This window comes from Trichechus manatus, unplaced genomic scaffold (assembly GCF_000243295.1).
Source record: "Trichechus manatus latirostris isolate Lorelei unplaced genomic scaffold, TriManLat1.0 scaffold00076, whole genome shotgun sequence".
NCBI classification, from domain to species: Eukaryota; Metazoa; Chordata; class Mammalia; order Sirenia; family Trichechidae; genus Trichechus; species Trichechus manatus.
In genome coordinates this window covers 9289552-9307740 of record NW_004444012.1, presented here as the reverse complement: position 1 = coordinate 9307740, position 18189 = coordinate 9289552, and the positions used below count along the sequence as shown (strand labels likewise).

The following is an 18189-nucleotide window of genomic DNA, read 5'->3' as shown; positions in this document are numbered from 1 at the left end:
GTGATTTCAGACACTCGGAATTCAAAGCTCTTGAGGTTTCTACTTCTTCCTTTGCCTTTTCCTTTTTTTCCCACCCTCATTTGGTAACATACAGGTAAGAATGCTTAAGTAACTTGTGACTTGAGTGGAGAGAGAAATGTTTTCGAGATTTGTGCTTAAATACTGTGCTTTGGTGAGCTTACAGCTGAGAAAGGAACACCATTCTTTAAAAGGGAAAAAAAACAAACCTCCAAGAAGGGCTTTAGGCCAAGTTGAGTACATAAGGTTGTCTTGTGCCATGGCCATTGGAATGAATGAGAATGTCGTCACTCTACAGAAAGCCCAGCTTAAGTAGCATAAACAGTGTCCTGCACGAAGCACTCGAGATCTGAATGATAATGAGAGGAAAAACAGCGTTTTGTGCCAAAATGCTAGCAGATTCCCAGACCCCCTAGGGTCAAGGTCCAGGGTTGGAAGGAAACTGGGTTTTCATCTTTGCTTTAGTGAGACTGCTTTTAAGGAAATTGAACAGAAATGGTTTATAGGCTCATGTTCTTTCCTTACACCTGCTGACACACTTGGGCAACACTGTTAGTTTCAGTTGTCCGGAGTCTGACACTGAGATTGTACCCATCTTACTGGCGTGTAGTGGAAGTAGGTTAGAGCTCCGGTAAGCGTTCAGAAGGGAGAATTCGCTCTTCCTAAGAGATAACCGGCTTCCAGTGTTTACAGCCTGGTTTTCCCATTTATTGTTAACTTTGTGAAGGGTCAAGGGGCTACAGGTCAACCTGTTAGTAGCCTTGGGGGTGCCTGGACTGGAAGATGCCTTCTTAGGTCAATGAGCGTGGTAGTGTATATGGGCTCACAGCTGACCTAGAACACATACAAGCATGGATAAAGGTAAGTTGTTTGAATATAAGGGGAACCCAGATGTATACGGAAGGCTAGTGGGAGTAGAGGGGTTGAATCCAGCAGGTCATGGAAACCGCAGAGGCCCAGGCAGGAGGTGGGTACAAGAGTGAAAGAAGCTGGATAGCACCTTATGTCTTCTCTCTCCCTTCTCCATTCGGGCTCTTAAGTTCCCAGTACAGGAGTAGCAGGCTTATTGCTGGCGCTGTGGGAATCTCTTGTGGCTTTTCCTGTTCTTTGAAAGAAAAATGGACCTTGTTTAAATAGCAGGAAGCGTCTGAGTTCTTTTAGCATCGATAAAAAGCACCAGCCTTACTGGCTGTTTATTGTGAGAACTGACCATCTCCTCACTGACCCCATTGTGCTCTGTAGACTGGCTGGAGCAGGGCCGCGGGGGGTGGGTCACTGAAACCTGTATTTTATCTCTCTTTCCTCAATACTTTCACATTTTCTGTTTCCCTGGGAAGTGTTGGTTCTGTTACGTTCTTGAGACTGACCAAAATTTCCTGGACTTAACACCTTGAATGAGTCTCCACGTTTTATTAGGAGAAGAATGTACCATTCCTTCAAAAGTTCCATCATAGCCCCCCTCAGCACTACCCCCAGCTTGGAAGAGGGAGATATTTAATCTACCCTGATTTTATATCTCTGGACTGCATTCATTTTGTTTTGTTTCTGAACAGGATCTTACACTGTGGACAGTGAGAGCCTGTATCTAACTAAGTATAAATACCGAGATTATATGGCCTGTTGGGCAGGGTAGGATAGGTTGTTCACTTTGACATTTTTTGAGCTCCTATTTTAAAGACGGGGCTGGGTATACGTTTGACTCGGCAGAATCAGCCTGATTTCTAGGGACTTGTGCTCCTCCTGGCCCTGCGCCCTGCTAGCACCAGGAGGTGCTCTTGTGCAGGCAGCTGGGTGGCTCTTGAAAAGTTGGGTAATGGATGCAGGTGCAGAAAAGACCAGCACCTTCAGAGAAACCTATTTGCTGAAGTGTTCTAAGGCTACTGTTTCTTCTTAGGCCTTTCCTTCAGGAATGTTAGGCTAAGACCAGTCCGAAGAAGTCAAGTCCATCCGCCTTCACCTCCCCCGCCTGCACAATAAGTGGTCAACAATCGCTATCACTTCTTGCTTCCTTCAGGCGCATCAGAGCCCTGTCCTTATAAGTTGTATGCCTATCTTCATGTCTAAGCCTTCCTAATCCTGAGCATCAGTTCATTCTAGTTATCTTGAATTTGGGAGGCAAGAGTGTGAAAATCATTGAATCTTGGATTTTGAGATGAAGCTTCTCAAAATTCATATTTTTACATACAGAAGGTAGGTTTGTATACAATTAAATATTTGTGCTGAGGGAGTATGTCTGAATGGAGAGAAGGTAAGCAGGCTGCAGAGATCTGATGAGCTTAGTTTGCCCAGTCTCACTCAATGGCTGAAAAATAATATGGGCTTCTTTTTTACCTTGCTGTGCTTTTAATGAGAAAAGAAAGAAACTTGCTGTCTGAAGTTGATTGGTAGCTCTATGGGGAATGTTTAGAAGCTATCAGAATGAGAGAATTCCAGGAAATCCAATTAAAGGAGAAGGATAATTGTAACAAGAAGAAAATCTTGAAGTTGTTATGAAATCGTTGCTGCCTGATCAGACTTGGGATTTATACAAGCCTGCTAGTCTGGAGCCAGGCAGAGGACTTAGCAGTCAGCTCTGTCCCAGCTGCAGTCATTTGATTGTGTTGGTAAGGAGACCAACAAAAAGAAGAGCATTTCAATAACCTAAACAGGACCAAACAAAGAGGCTGAAGAAAGCTGTGTGCCACAGCATCAGGGGAGGGGTAGCGGGGAGATGTGCCTGGCAGCGTTCCGCAGGTGGGAACAGGCACGCTACAGCCTGGAGGAGTGAGCATCCAGGATCTGTGGCTTTGTAACAGAAACAGAGTGCCTGATGATTTGTTATGGTGCCATCAGCACATCCGTTCTTGTTCAGTTTATACAATAATCGTACACTTGGCAAACAGTGGCGAGAACAGCGAATTGACCGTTGAGAACTCTTGGATTGCTCTCAGCAGTAAGTCTCTGCAATTCTGAGGAAAAGCCATCATTCAGACCCAGACTAAGGACGGACAGTGTGTTTCTCTTAGCCATTTTGTTTTTCACTTTTGGTTGTTGGTTGTTTACATGACACTCCTGTCCTTTCTTCCCCGTTTGTGTCCCACGGTCCCTTCCACATGTCCTCTCAAATCCCATAGCCCCTTACGCCTCATCTCCTCCCCTTGTGATGGCAACAATTGTTCAGGGTATGTTTATGGACCCAGTCTGCAAACAGGAAGCTGCTTCCTGGAATATGATGGGAGTTGAATGATCCTGAATGGATAAGAGATGAAGATTTGTGAGTTGAGTGTTCTTTCAAGATCTCTGGCTGAAATGCTTTATTCTTAAATTAAAAAAAAAAAAAAAAAAAAAAACTGGGAAGAGGAAGGAGAAAGCACAAGTTAATGAGTGAAAGCAGCTTGTTTTCACAGAAACCCAAAGGCAGGCTTTCTGAAAAGCCACCAGCCCTGGTGTCTTTATTGAATTACAACTTGGGATAATGACATCTACCAGCCCACCTACTTGAAATCATCCAGAAAAGGGTATTTTGGTTTATTTAAAAAAAAAAAAAAAAGTGGGTGGCTATGTTGATTTGCAATCCTCGGTGTGTCAGTGTCTGTAAGGACTGGCAAGAGCAGCCTTTGTTTCTTCACACCCTCCTGCTTTCAGGGGTAAACCGTGTAACTGTAAAACTCGCAGAAGCAGGTATCTGGAGATAGAATGAACTGACAGCAGAAACTGTGTGAACAGCAACATGGACCTGGTATCTGCCAGGTGAGGCTGCAGAGCAGGGACGCTGTCCAGTGCCTCAGCTGCAGATGTCTGATGGGGAGCTGTCAGGTGGGAGGGAACCTACGCTGCCCTCATTCATGATGTGTCTTCGCAGAACACTGCTGGAGACATGGTTTTAATGGTGCTTTGCATTCTTCCTCTAGAGCGCTTTCCTGCTCTCATGCTGACAAGCATCCTGGTGGTAGCAGTTTTGGCTGCATACAGCTTTGCAGTCAGTGATTTTGCTGCTTCAATTAAATAGTTTCCCCCTCACCCTTTTTCTTCTCCCCAGGCAAGGAGAGCCTCATCACTGACAGTGGAAAGCTGTATGCCCTTGATGTCCTGCTGACTCGGCTCAAGTCTCAAGGACATAGGGTCCTTATCTACTCCCAGATGACCAGGATGATAGACCTGCTGGAGGTAGGAGAGAGAGACCTTGGGGACCTAGTCCAGCTTTACATTTAACTTATAGGAATCAGATGTCCCTGTAATGCCAGTCCTGCTTAATGGGAACCCCAGAACTCCTCTTTGTGATTGTAGTCTATAAAGGAAGCAGAAGCAGCCCCGGCAGGTGTGGGAGTATGCAAAGTACCTCTGTCTCCCATAGCAACAAATTAGAACACCCCCTTAGTTTCCTCCTTTACTGGGGAGGACATTCCCTAGTTTTAAAGTACATCAGCGCCTAGGAATTTTCTTTAAAAATCCTCTGAAATCTATATGGAAAACAAGATTGTGGGCATTGGTTTTTTGTGTAAAAATTGGAGAGCTCTTCAACCTGAGTTAGTGTAGTAGTTCTCAACCTGACTGCATATCGCAGTCACCCAGGGAGTTTTAAAAAATACTGATGCCTAATCCCGTCCCCAGAGAGTTTTCTTCAGTAGGTCTCGACTGAGGCCTGGGCATCAGGAGGTTTCAGAGCTCTGGAGGTGCTTCTAATCTGTAACTAAGGTTGACCTCCACGGGCTTAGTGGTGAAAGATACAGTTGTGTTCCACTGCACAAGGCAGCTTTTGTTTCTTTCATCGTTTGTATGTTGAGGTTCTCCCTGTGTGCTTGTCTGAGCACTGTAGTGGCTTCTTATTTGAGGGAGAAGTGGAGAGAATGAAAATGAGGACAAATAATCACAAACCACTGGAGTCTTTAGTGTAAGAAAGTTGGAAAGCCACTGGTTGAGATGCTAAAGCACCTGATGTCACCGTCTCACCTTGCTACTCCCTTGGACTGTGATCGTCTCTATCCAGGAATAAGGGAATAGAGACCGTATCAGTGCAGCAAGGAAGGGTTTTTAGGCTTTCTGGAAGCCAAAGCTGACTTGCTGAATTTTGCAATGAATTTATCTGAACTGAGTGACCGGCTCCTTTTCATTATCTGACAGCTTCTTTTCAAAAGAGACATAACAAGTGATTTTTTAGGTCAATTTATCAGTAAGTCTCAAGTTGTGTGTAAACAGTGCTTAGTCTCTTGAATGCTGTCGACAGGCCCAACTTTCTGGTTTGTATTATGAGTAGGTCACCTATTTGCAAATGATGGAAAAATGCTAATACGTGACTAAGTTACTATAAGAAAAGTGATTAAGCCATTGTGTTTGGTATAAATCTTGACTACATTAAAGGCCCTAATGCAATAATTTAAAAATAAAAGGACTACCTGTACCTCTGATGTTCTGTTCAAGCCAAATGATGCCACCAGCCTAAACAATATGAGTATCTTTCCTACAGTGGGACTCTTTTTGGATAAAGTGTACTTGCCTTGTCGTGAAGAGCCAGGGAAAAATAGATGAAGTCGTCATCTTCAGCTGCTAAGAATTACAGAAAAAGCAATATGCTAAGTAAAGCAGGTGGTCTTTCTTTTCCAGGGCTCTATCAGTATATTGTAGAGTTCTAAAGGTTTACGAATATTAAAGGAACGTTCCAAGGGAAAGTGGGTTAGCCACCAGAAAATAAACTCTCTCTGTTAGGGGAGGTGAGTTTGAGTTTGAAACAGCACTTGTTCTGTGTATTGCACTTCTAGGTACTTATTAAATATTACCAAAATAAGTCATTCAAGGGAGAATAACAAGTTTTGTTCAGGGTGAGTGCTGTAAGCCCCACCCATCAGGGTCACTTCACATCTGTTTGTAATCTAGTGGTTATTTTGGTGGGAGTGGACTCCGGACGGTGGGTAAGTGCTCGGCTGCTAAGCGAAATTGGCAGTTTGAACCCACCAGCTACTCCATGGGAGAAAGATGAGGCAGTCTGCTCCCATAAAGATTTACAACCTTGGAAACCCTATGGGGCAGTCCTACTTCGTCCTAGAGGGCCCCTGTGAGTTGGAATCAACTGGATGGCAATGGGTTTGGTTTTGGGTTTGGCTGGACTTGGTGGATAGGCTTTGTAAACAAGGCAGCTTGCAAATCTTTGAATGTAGATACTTCTCTCTGCGGGGAATTCTGAATTAGGGAAAAGCAGATTCAAAGCCTGAATTTCCCAACTGCTGACATTCCTCAGCCATGTGTACAACATGCATCTAGGGTTCCAGAGCCAGAAAATGCTGTGACTGTTGGTTTTACTGAGAAACCAGAATGAAACTGTCGTCTGATGCCCCTAATACTGTTGTATCCTTTCCTCCTTCAGCGTTGCATTTCCTGAAAATTCTGTTTGTTTGTTTTAATATTATTTACTCAAATGAACCACATTCTCTATTCCAAGAGATTAGTCTTCAAAATTTATTTTGTGGGCATGAAATTACAGTGCTCACAATATTTAGTATTTATCTAATCATTTATTGAAATGTAAATGTATTGTGGATCTTGGGATAGTGCAGGGTTAGGTTGGGAGCTCTACATTTCCTTACCTTTCAAAGAGTAATATGAGTTTTCCAGTCACTTTTATAACGGAAGCTTTCAGTGTAAACATTCGTTAGAGCCATGTTTCAGTCGTAAAGCGTGGCCTGGTGCATGAACCCTAAGGACCATGTTATAGGAAAGCCCTTCTGTATAGATGCTTTCTGTTGAGTATACTTGACGTTTTCTTTAAAAACATACCTTGACCCTCGCCTTGCTTCTTCATTCTCAGAGTTGTTTTTTTCTTCCAGGATTCTCTTTTTTTTTCTTGACATCTTTTACCCTGTAATCAGACAGGAAAAGAAAAGCTTCCAATAAAGCAGGAATTAGAAACTCATATAGGCACATTGAAGGTCTGTTGTGTAGCCGTTGAACACGTCAGCATCTCTCTTTCATCCAGCGACTGTTTTGTTTCTTTATTCTGTGCCTTAGCCCCAGCTATCTGTTTGTCTGTCTGTTTCTAGGACTCAGAAGAACTAGAAGACAGTAAAAATTCACATACTTCTATTTGGCCAGGTCCCCACTCTGAGAAACACTAGTTGTGGGCACCTATTATTTACTCAGTGTTTTCTAAAGCGATTGATAGCCGCCTCCTTCTTTTGGGTAAAAATCTGGCTTTAATGTAAATTTCTTTTATATATATCAGATCTTCTTCCCAATAGAATTCTGTATTCAGAAATGTTTTCTCCTTTCACATGGTCTCCAAATAATAGTTCTAGCAAGGGGATAAGAAAGGAGACTGCCTTATTTCCAGGGCCAGAAATGTTTAGTGTGCCATGGGCAGGAGTCAAGGTCATAAATTGGGGAGGATGTGGTAGATCACGAAGTGTTGTGTTACAGTTTGTTTTATATTTACTGGGTCTTGCTGCTGGGGGTGCTATGGAAACAGACATGTTTCCTGGGCGGTTGAGATGGTGGTGTCCAGCTAGATGTCAGACAGAACTTTTGCTGCCGCCACCACTTGTACCCTCATCCAAAGTTATTTTCTTAGTTGGGAACACTCTTCTTCCCCCCGTCCCTGCCCCTGCCTCTGCCTCCTCGCCCCCAAAGTCTAGTAGTTGCAGAGAGCTTATAACACATTACAGATGACTTACAGTCTCTGGGTTTTCTCTTTTGAGATTCATTCCTCTTGCATCAAGCAACTGAGTCTGTAGTTTCAGGAACTAAGCCACTCCGCTGACTATTTTCTATGCAGTACGAAAGAACGTGGAAAGGGTCAGCCAGCTGATGCTGTATGTGGTGTGATTGTTAAATATTGAAACCCAGACAAATCTTTAACTGCACCAGTACATGAAAATAATGCAACCCAGAATTAAATCCAGAGAATCATAGCTAATGATGACATTTGAGACACTGGGTTGTGTAACTTGCCTAGTCAGCCATCCAAGTGTAGCACCTCACTGGGGAGGGATTCACCCTGAACAGACGTTCTGTCGTCTATGATCTGGCTTCTCTTAGAACTTCAGATTACCTTTGGGAGCTCTGATTCTGAACATGTTGGAAAGTTGGGCATCCTAAAGCTGCCCCATGGAATGAAAAGCAAATTTGGATCACTATTAACTGAGGTTTTCATTAGCTCTTAGGAATGAGAAGAAAATTTGCCAGCTTACAATCACGCTATTTATATTCTTAATTCAACTTTTTTGTGTTTGCCAGCTATGAGTAAGGCATTGTGCTAGGCAGATGCAAATACTCTTTAAACGTGATAATTTGACTTCAAGGAATGTGTCTTGAGGAGGAAACATGTTCACACACAAAGAACCGTCAAGTGAACCCTGATGCTGGTAACAAAAATGAAGCGTAAAAACAGAGCTGAGAATAGCAAAGCAGATACGTTTCTTTCTGAGTCCCTCGAGGAAGACGTCACATAGACAGTGACGTCTGAACTGGACTGAAATAGAATTTCAGCCATCAGCAAGAAGGGGATTCCGTCCTAAGGAAGCCAGATATAAAAAGGTACAAGACATTTGGGGGAAGTAGTCCAGTGTGACTGGAGTATATGGTCAGGAGGAAAGGAAATAACACAGGTAGGCTAAAGATCTGCCTGTCTCGATCATGCTGAGTTCTTCTCCCGAATTGTTTTATCACAGTGAAATCGGGTTAAAATGAACATCAGAAGCAGCTTTGACATAGAAGAGAAGTTTCAGAATGGAAAGTTGGTGATGGAATATCTAAACCTTTGCCTTTACTTTTTTTAAGTGCCCGATTATGACTTCTTTATGATGATGATGCTGTTGATGGATGGAGGTTGTATAAGGACAATATATTAAGAACCTTAGGATTAATGAGGTTCCCCCCACCTTCTTTTCCTCTAGTAGCTGGTGAGCTGCTCTTCCATCAGGGAAGCAGTAGAGGAGTTAAACCAAGGGCCCTAGAACCAGTCTGCTTGATTTCCAAGTCTAGCTGTATCACCTACTGCCTGGGTCACTTTTAGTCCCCCTACCCAACATGTGTAAAATGGAGGTGATAAGGAGGACACCCGCCTTCAAGGCTGCTGCGAGGATTCAATAAGCTAAACTAAACTCACTGCCCAACTCATAGTGACCCTCTGGGACCGAGCAGAACTGCCCGATAGGGCTTCCGAGGCTGTCAGTCTTTACGGAAGCAGACCACCACACCTTTTTCCTATGGAGCGGCTGGTGGTTGGAGCTGTCAGCCTTTCAGCTAGCAGCTGAGCGCTTAATCACTGTGCCACCAAGGCTCCTTGGATAAGCTAAACCAGGTGAATTATATAGAACAATGAATGTCACCTAGTAAATGCTAGTCATCTTCCTCATCACCACTGCTCCTTGAAGTGTTACACCGCTGGGTACGGGAATATTTGTTTGTATTTAGTATGCTTTAAAGAAGTGAGATGGCGTTTGCCTTCTGTCTTGGGTTATGCTTACACTTCTGTTTGCATGACACTGCTTAAAAAGTAGGGCTTACAAGGGTGTGATCCAGAACTCACCTGTCTTCTCAACTTGTATTCTGTTTTATTTATTAGAGGGGCTCAACTTAAGGTTTTGCTTGTTAAAAAAAAAAAAATTCCAGTGCTTTAAAAATAGCTGAAGAATGTGTTCTACATCAGTGTTTCTCACAGTTAACTGCTTTCAAATCACACATGTTGTTAAATTGCAAATTCTGATTCACGAGGTGTGGGATGTGGCCCTCAGTTCTGCATGTTAGCAGACTCCCAGGTGATGTCAGTGCTGTTTATCTCGGGCCTCACTGAATCGCAAGATCCTAGGAGACTCGGCCCTGCTCTCCCTTTTGTAGCAGTTGTTCTCAGCTGCAGATGCAGAGTATCTTTCAAAATCATCTGCGGAGATTTTAAAAATAAACCCGTTCAGGCCCTAGCCCAGACTGAACAGTCAGAATCCCTGGGTCGGGTTCAGGCACGTGGATTTGTTAATCCTGGTTGCGAGTCACTACTCTGTGCCAGGGGAGTATCTTGTCCATACCCTTGGGCGTTGTCAATAACTTTTAAAATAAAATGGTATCTGCTAGAACTGTATAGACCTCAAGACTTCCTAAATTTTAAAGGCTATAATTTTTACTTTATTAGTGAAAGCAGTATTATAGCTTACTTTCTATGGTTAGTAGTTAGTGATCCACAAGAGTCCCCTTGGGAGTACTAGTGTTTGCTTGTTTAATCAAAGGACACTAAATTATAAGACCTCTAGGAGGGGAAGGAGGACTGCATTGGGTTTCTCTTTTCTCCTTCTTTAAATGGATAAAAGGAATTCTATTTGCTTTGCAAGACTCCAGGATCCTTTTCCGACCTTTCCCTAAATACAAAAACGGAGCATGGATGGAGGACACTGTTGGTTTCTACAGAGTGCCTAGTGTAAGGAAGGGTTTGGTATTGCTGTTTTTTCTGTCCCGTAACCCCTCTTTAATGCACAGGAGTACTAAGCATGACATAGTTACAGAAAACCACAGTAATGTCAAACTAATCGTCCAACAGCAGTCTTCAAACACGAGAGTAAATTATAGAGGATTTGGGGATGACTGGGAATAATTGTATCATTTTTAAAATATCTGGCTGTAAAATTTAGCAAATGGACAGTTTCTTATTAACCTGGTCTCAGCTGCTGGCTTTGAAAACAATAAAGCAAGGCTCTTAAGATGGATCTTAGAAAACCCTTTGGTGTAGAGATGGGTGAGTTGGAGATAGTTTTTTTGTTTGTTTTTTGAGGTAAGATTTTTAACAAATTTTCATAAGGTCTATAAATGCTGTAAAACATTTGTTGTTAGAATTTTTTTCTGACAAAATAGAATTGAATTGTATACTAAGTCATTAGATGTTTGTCGGATGGTAAGAAAAGCTGAACTAAGAATGGAAGTGGTACAGTTCCGGAAGCTAAATCGAAAGAAGTTAGGGATTTCTTCCAAAATGAACATTTGATTATATTAAGTAACTTTTCTAAACAGCCTGGAATTTTAGAGAGACTTCTAGAATAGCTTTCATAAAAGCAGAATTTGTTAATAGGCAAAATATTGAATTGCTTTTTTAGCTCAGTCTTTATCTTTTAGGTGTTTTTTTATGCGTAGGGATGTAGACTTTCCTCTGTTCAGCTTTTATATGGTTTTTTCCATGTCTGTTTACTTACTGTTTTGCAGCTGTTTACTAAAGTAGAATCTAAATTCATTTGAGCCTTCTGAAATCCCACTGCTCCCTTGCATGGGAAAGCTAAGGCTTGGAGCAATAAAAGGAAAAGCTTCACTCCTGTCATCTCAGTAACAGCTTTTCTGTAATCAGGGTTGGCTTGATTATCGACTGGGATTAATAATCCCTAGTGTTGTGCTAAGGAGCGCTGGTGGCACAGTGGTTAAGCACTCAGCTGCTAACCAGAAGTCCGGAAGTTTGCACCCACCAGCCACATGGTGGGAGAAACCTGTGGCAGTCTGCTTCCGTAGACTTTAACAGCCGTGGAAACCTTACGGGTCGGTTCTGCTCTGACATGTAGGGTCACCACGAGTCAGAATTGACTCGGTGGCAACAGGTTGGGTTTGGTGGTGGTGTGCTGACCTTGATACATAAAAGATGTGAGCAGCAAGGTTTACAAGAAGATTCATTCATCAGTGCTCTCACGAGGTTAGATGTTCTGGTTTAAATGCAAAAGAGTACCTGTGCAAGAAACCCACCTTTTTGCTAAAATCCAAATCTGTAGCACGTTTCTCTGTAAACTGTCTTCTGTAGTCTGGTTATTTTTTTCTGTTTCTGGATGGCAGCGTTCCCTGATTGGATCAACTGCCAAGGTATACCAGCTGCTGTTGAGTCATTCTGGCTCATGGTGACCCCACGTGTGTTAGAGTAGAACTGCGCTCCACTGGTTTTTAATGGCGATTTTTTCGAAAGTAGATCACCAGGCCTTTTTTTCGAGGTGCCTCTGGGTGTACGCAGACCTCCAACCTTTCAGTTAGGAGGCAGGCACAGTAACCGTTTGTACCGCCCAGGGACTCCAAGGTATAGCTAGCCTCTAAAGATCATCATCATGCTATCATTTTTTACCTTCTTTCTTGAATTCCTTCTTATCCAAACCCTCTACTGTTCTGCTGTTCCACTGGAGGGCTGTACTGCTAAATGTGAACTCGAAACTCACTTTGACCAATGTAATGCTTTCCGCCCCCCTTTGATTATCAAAGCCCTTAAGGAACCACTCTGAAACGGAAAGAAATAGAGCAGAAGCAGGAAAAAAGAGAACATAAAACACAGTGAAGATGTGTGCCTCCATGAGCTTGTCTACTCGTCGGCCAGCTTCACCTCACATGTGCTCTAGTCAGCGTCCTCTGCCAGGCCATTAACAAGCCCTTGGAGCCCACTCCCTCTCCGGGTAGGCCTCCACAGACACTGCCCCAGCCTTACTGAACTGCAGCAAGCTTGTGTGCTCAACTGCCTAGCCAGGCATAAGAGCTCAGATGAGGATCTTGCAGTAAGAGAACATTTGACCACAGAAAACTAATAAACACAAACATTTCCCAAATGGAGAAATGATTGGTCTTTTTTCAATAGAGAAAGGTTATTTTAGAACTGAAATAACTGTTTCATGGTGTTACTTATAAAACATGCAGCTGTGTTGAGCTTTTGATAATAGTTCCTCTACAAACGAGCTTTTTGTCATTTAATCAGTGTAATTGAGGCTAAAGAAAGAGGAGGAAGTCAGTGCTCGTTTGGACATTATCTTTAAGAGGAATTGCAACTTCTAAAAATGGAGAGTTCTCTCCATTGTATCTCTTCAAATCTCTTCTCCATTCTTAAAAGTTGCAATCCCTTTTACACATGAGGTCAAGAACATTCTCTGCAATGGAAAGTTACCTTGTCTTCTGTTTCACTCCGGTGCTTATGCCTCACTTAATGGCGATGCCTGTTTTGATGGGAGAAGGAAGCCTAGGCTGTAAATTCAAGGACTTTGGTCAGCCAGGGCTTGCTGTGGGAAAGCACACTAGGGTGAATGTTACTGGATATTTCCACAGCTGTGAAAAGCTGGTTGGTGACTAAAAAGCCATTTTGTTTGGGGATTTTATTTTGTTTTGTTTTATGAAATCTACAGAAATCCACAGCAGTGAGATTTGTTTCCAGGTTGAAATTGAGGGTGATTGGAATCTTCAGGTTCCTCTCGATTTTAACACACTGGCAGTGAACTCATTTACAAAGTACATTCTTGTACTTTTTCTTTTGTATGTGTGTGTGGTAAACATATAGGTAACGGAACATTTGCCATTTCAACATTGTTTACATGTACAATTCACTCGCATTCATTATGTTCATCCTATTGTTCAACCATCACCATTATCGGTTTCCATAAATTCCTGTACTTTGAGATGGCTTTCTCCCCATTTGGGGATAGAATGACTTGGCCTCGTGTGGATGAAGTAGAAGGTGGGTGAGAATTATAATACAGTAATTTGCATGCAGACTTACTAGATTTATTACATTTTTTATTCTGATTGGCAGGAATATATGGTTTACAGGAAGCATACCTACATGAGGCTTGATGGCTCCTCCAAGATCTCGGAGAGGCGGGACATGGTTGCTGATTTTCAGAACAGGTAACCTTAATGGGAATTATGAAAGTTTTCGTTTTGATTTTCCTCTAGTGCTGGAGATGGTGAGCTTAAAAGAAGTGCTAACACATCTCTGGTTGTTCAGCAAATCCACGATGGAGTTCCTGCCATTTTAGAGGAAGCTTAACCTGCTTCCAGTGATTCACATTAGTGCCTAATTCTTTGAGCAGTGAAAGAAAAGATTTCTGAGTAGGAACCAAGATTCCCTTTATGTGGAAAGTATCTGTGTAGAAAAAAACGTCCACAAGACTTTATTCCTAAATGTTAACAGTAGCTATCTCTGGGTGTTAACTTATAGTTGATTTTCAGTTTGTTTTTGCTTACCTATTTCATTTTGTATACATTGAAAGAAAAATACCTTCTTTTCTCCCCCGCTTTGCCTGTAGCATTGTAGTAGAAACCCAGTGCAGTATGACAAACTGTTCAGCTGACATCTCTCACTCATGACACCTGTCCCGCCTGATAATGATCTTATGAAGTTTCAAATACTGCCTGCTAGATGCTGATGCTTTACAGAGCCATAATTATCCTAAGTGCGGGTCCTCACTGTCATAAGCAGAGTCAGGTTACTGCTCTCTCTAAGCGGGAAGCCAGACTCTGCTAGTGACAGGTCTGCTGAACTCTACCCTTAGTTATCTTACTTAGACCTGGAGAGCTGAGGGATAGAGCACATCTTTGTGTTCTGCAAATCAGAACAGTTTTTCATTTCTGGCTTTTAATTGTGAGGCATGTTAATACTCAACCTTTGAATTCTTGGGAAGAAGATTAAGCATATAGCCATTTGTGTGTAGGTTACAGGTTTTAATTTAATTGTAGTAAAATACACATAAAATTTACCATTTTAACTGTGTTTAAGCGTACAGTTCATGGTATCAAGTACATTTACAATGTTTGGCAACCATCACCACTATCTCTTTTCAGAACTTTTTCATCATTGCAAACAGAAACTCTGTGCCTATTAAGCAATAACTCACTCCCCATCCCTCCCTCCCTCCAGTCCCTGGTAACCTTTATTCTATTGTCTATGAATTTGCCCGTCATATAAGTGTGATCATGTAATATTTGTCCTTTTGTATCTGGCTTCTTTCACTTAGCATAATATTTTCAAGGTTCATTAATATTGTAGCATGTATAAGAACTTTTTATGGCCAAATAATATTCCATTTTATGTATATAGCATATTTTGTTTATGCATTCATCTGTTGATGGACATTTGGGTTGTTTCCACCATTTGTTTATTGGGAATAATGCTGCAGTGAACATTGGTGTACAAGTATCTGTTAGAGTCCGTGTTTTCAATTCTTTGGGGTGTATACCTAGGAGTGGAATTGCTGAGTCATATTGTAATTCTCTGTTTAACCTTGTGAGGAACTGCCAGACTGTTTTCCACAGCAGCTTTACCATTTTACATTCTCATCAGCAGTGTTAACGGGGGTTCCAGTTCCTCCACATTCTCACCAGTACTTGTTATTTTTAGTTCTTTTTTTTTTTTCTCTTGCCTGATTGCTCTGGCCAAAACTTCCGGTAATGTGTTGAAAGTGGGCATCCTTGTCTTGATTCTCATCTTAGCAAAAACCTTTCAGTCTCTCAACAATGGGTATTATGTTAGCTGTGGGTTTTTCAAAGATGTCCTTTATCATGTTGAGGAAGTTCCCTTCTATTCCTAGTTTATTGAGTGTTTTTACCAGGAAAGGGTGTAGTACTTTGTCAGATGCTTTTTCTGCATCAGTTGAGATGATCATGTGTGTTTTTATTTTTCTTCATTCTATCAATGTGGTATATTAAATTGATTGATTTTTGTGTATTAAATCACCCTTGCATTCAGGGGATAAATCCCACTTGGTCACAGTGTATAATCTTTTTAATATGCTGCTAAATTTAATATGCTGCTAGTATTTTGTTGAGGATTTTTGCATCTGTATTTATAAGGGATATTGTCCTATAGCTTTCTTATAGTGTCTTTGTCTGGCTTGGTTATCAGAGTGATGTTGGTCTCGTAGTATGAATTAAGAAGTGTTCCTCCTCTTCAATTTTTTGGAAGAGTTTCAGGATTTGGTGTTAATTTCTCTTTAAATATTTGGTGGAATTCACCAGTGAAGCCATCTGGTCCTTGGCTTTTCATTGTTGGGAAGATTTTGGTTACTGATTGTCATGGGTTGAATTTTGTCCCCCCAGAAATGTGTGTATCAGTTTGACTGGGCCATGATTCCCAGTTGTATGGTTGTCCTGCATTTTGTGATTGTAATTTTATGTTAAAGAGGATTAGAGTGGGATTGTAACACCCTTACTAAGGTCACATCCCTGATACAGTGTAAAGGGAGTTTCCCAAGGGTGTGGCCTGCACCACCTTTTATCTTACAAGAGATAAAAGGAAAGGGAAGCAAGCAGAGAGTTGGGGACCTCATACCACCAAGAAAGCAGCACCGGGAGCAGAGCGTGTCCTTTGGACCTGAGGTTCCTGCGCTAAGATGCTCCCAGACCAAGGGAAGATTGATGAGAAGGCTGACAGAGAGAGAAAGCCTTCCCGTGGAGCTAACGCCCTGAATTCAGACTTACAACTTCCTAAACTGTAAGAAAATAAATTTCTCTTTGTTAAAGCCATCCACTTGTGGTATTTCTGTTATAGCAGCACATGATGACTAAGACACTTGATTCAGTCTCCTTACTTGTTATAGATTTTCTATTCTTAATAGTTTGTGTATTTGTAGGAATTTGTCCATTTCATCTAAGTTATCTAATTTGTTGGCATACAATTGTTCAAGTATTTTCTTATAATCCTTTCTATTTCTGTAAAATTGGTAGGAACATCCCCACTTTCATTTCTGATTTTTGTAATTTTTTAGTCAGTCTAGCTAACAGGTTTGTCAATTTTATTTATCTTTTTCAAGAACCAGCTTCTGGTTTTATTAGTTTTCTCTATTGTTTTTCCATTCTCTGTTGTGTTTATCTGTGCTCTAATCTTTGTTATTTTCTTTCTTCTGCCAGCTTTGAGTTTAGCTTGCCCTTTTTCTTGTTCCTTAAGGTGTACCCATTAGCCGTTACCATTGAGTTGATTCCAACTCATAGTGACCTTATAGGACAAAGTAAAACTGCCCCATAAGGTTTCCGAGGCTATAAGGCATTATGGAAGCAGACTGCCGCATCTTTCCACTGCACCGCCAGGGCTCCTTCCTTTAAGGCATACTGTTTATTGATTTGAGATCTTTCTTCTTTTCAATGTAGCTATTTATAGCTATAAATTTCCCTCTTAATCTGCTTTCACTGCACCCCATAAGTTTTGGTATGTTGTGTATTCATTTGCATTTGTGTCAAGGTATTTTCTAATTTCCCTTGTGATTTCTTCTTTGACTCATTAGTTATTTAAGAGTGTGTTGTCTAATTTCCACATATTTATATTTTTCTGGGTTTTCTTCTGTTGTCAATTTTCCAGTTTCATTCCAATGTGATTGAAAAAGATACTTTTATAATTTCAATCTTTCAGCTTCTATTAAGACTTTTTTATGGTTTAACATATGATCTATTCTGGAGAATGATCCATGTGCACTTGAGAAGAATGTGTATTCTGCTGTTCTTGGGTGGAGCGTTCCGTATATGTGTGTTAGGTCTGATTGGTTTATAGTGTTCGTGTCCTGCCTTTTGTTATTAATCTTAATGTCTGATTGTTCTACCTGTTATTGAAAGTGGAGTATTGATGTCTCCACCTATTACTGTACAATTGTCTGTTTTTTCCTTCAATTCTGTCAGTTTTTGCTTCATATATTTTGGGACTCTGTTATTAGATGTGTACATGTTTATAATTGTTATATCTTCTTACTGGATTGAACCTTTTATCAATATTAATGCCCCTTTTGTCTCTTGTAACCTTTATTGTCTCTTGGCAACCTTTTATCTCTTAAAGTCTGTTTTGTCTGACAATAATATAGCCACTCCAGTTCTCCTTTGGTTACTGTTTGCGTGAAATATCTTTTTCTATCCTTTTACTTTCAATTTCAACCTTAGTGTCTGTATATAAAGTGAGTCTCTTATGAACAGCGTATACAGATGGATCTTTTTTTTTTAAATCCACCCTGCCAGTTTCTGCCTTTTAATAGGAACGTTTACTGCATTTACATTTAAAGTAATTACTGATAAGGAACGATCTACTTCTGTCATTTAGCTATTTGTTTTCTGCATATCTTATATACATTCCTCCATTACTGCCTTTTTTTGCATTTAGTTGTGTTTTTCCAGCATACGGGTTTGATTCCCTCCTCCTTTCCTTTTCTGTATATTTTTTAGTTAGGTTCTTTGTGGTTACCTTGGGGATTGCAATTAACGTCTTAACATTTATAACAATTTAGTTTGAATAATACCAACTTAGTTTCAATAACATGCAAACACTCCTTCCTATCCTTCCATCCCTCCCCCTTTATATTGATGTCACAGATTACATCTTCACACTTTTTATATTGTTGTCACAGATTACATCTTCACACTTTTTATATTGTTGTCACAGATTACATCTTTACACTTTGTATGTGATTAGCATAGATTTATAATTATTCTTTTATTCATTTACCTTTTAACTCCAGTGGG

At 41.1% G+C, this 18189-nt stretch overlaps 1 protein-coding gene across 1 annotated transcript in view; it reads left to right on the top strand.

Annotated features, from left to right (window-relative positions):
* The window catches only part of INO80 (INO80 complex ATPase subunit), a 102330-nt gene that overhangs the window by 59504 nt on the left and 24637 nt on the right, over positions 1-18189 (top strand). The window contains exons 26-27 of the mRNA XM_004380644.3: positions 4037-4164; positions 13505-13599. Of these exons, the coding sequence (XP_004380701.1) occupies positions 4037-4164; positions 13505-13599 (223 nt within the window). The remainder of the gene's footprint in view (positions 1-4036; positions 4165-13504; positions 13600-18189) is intronic.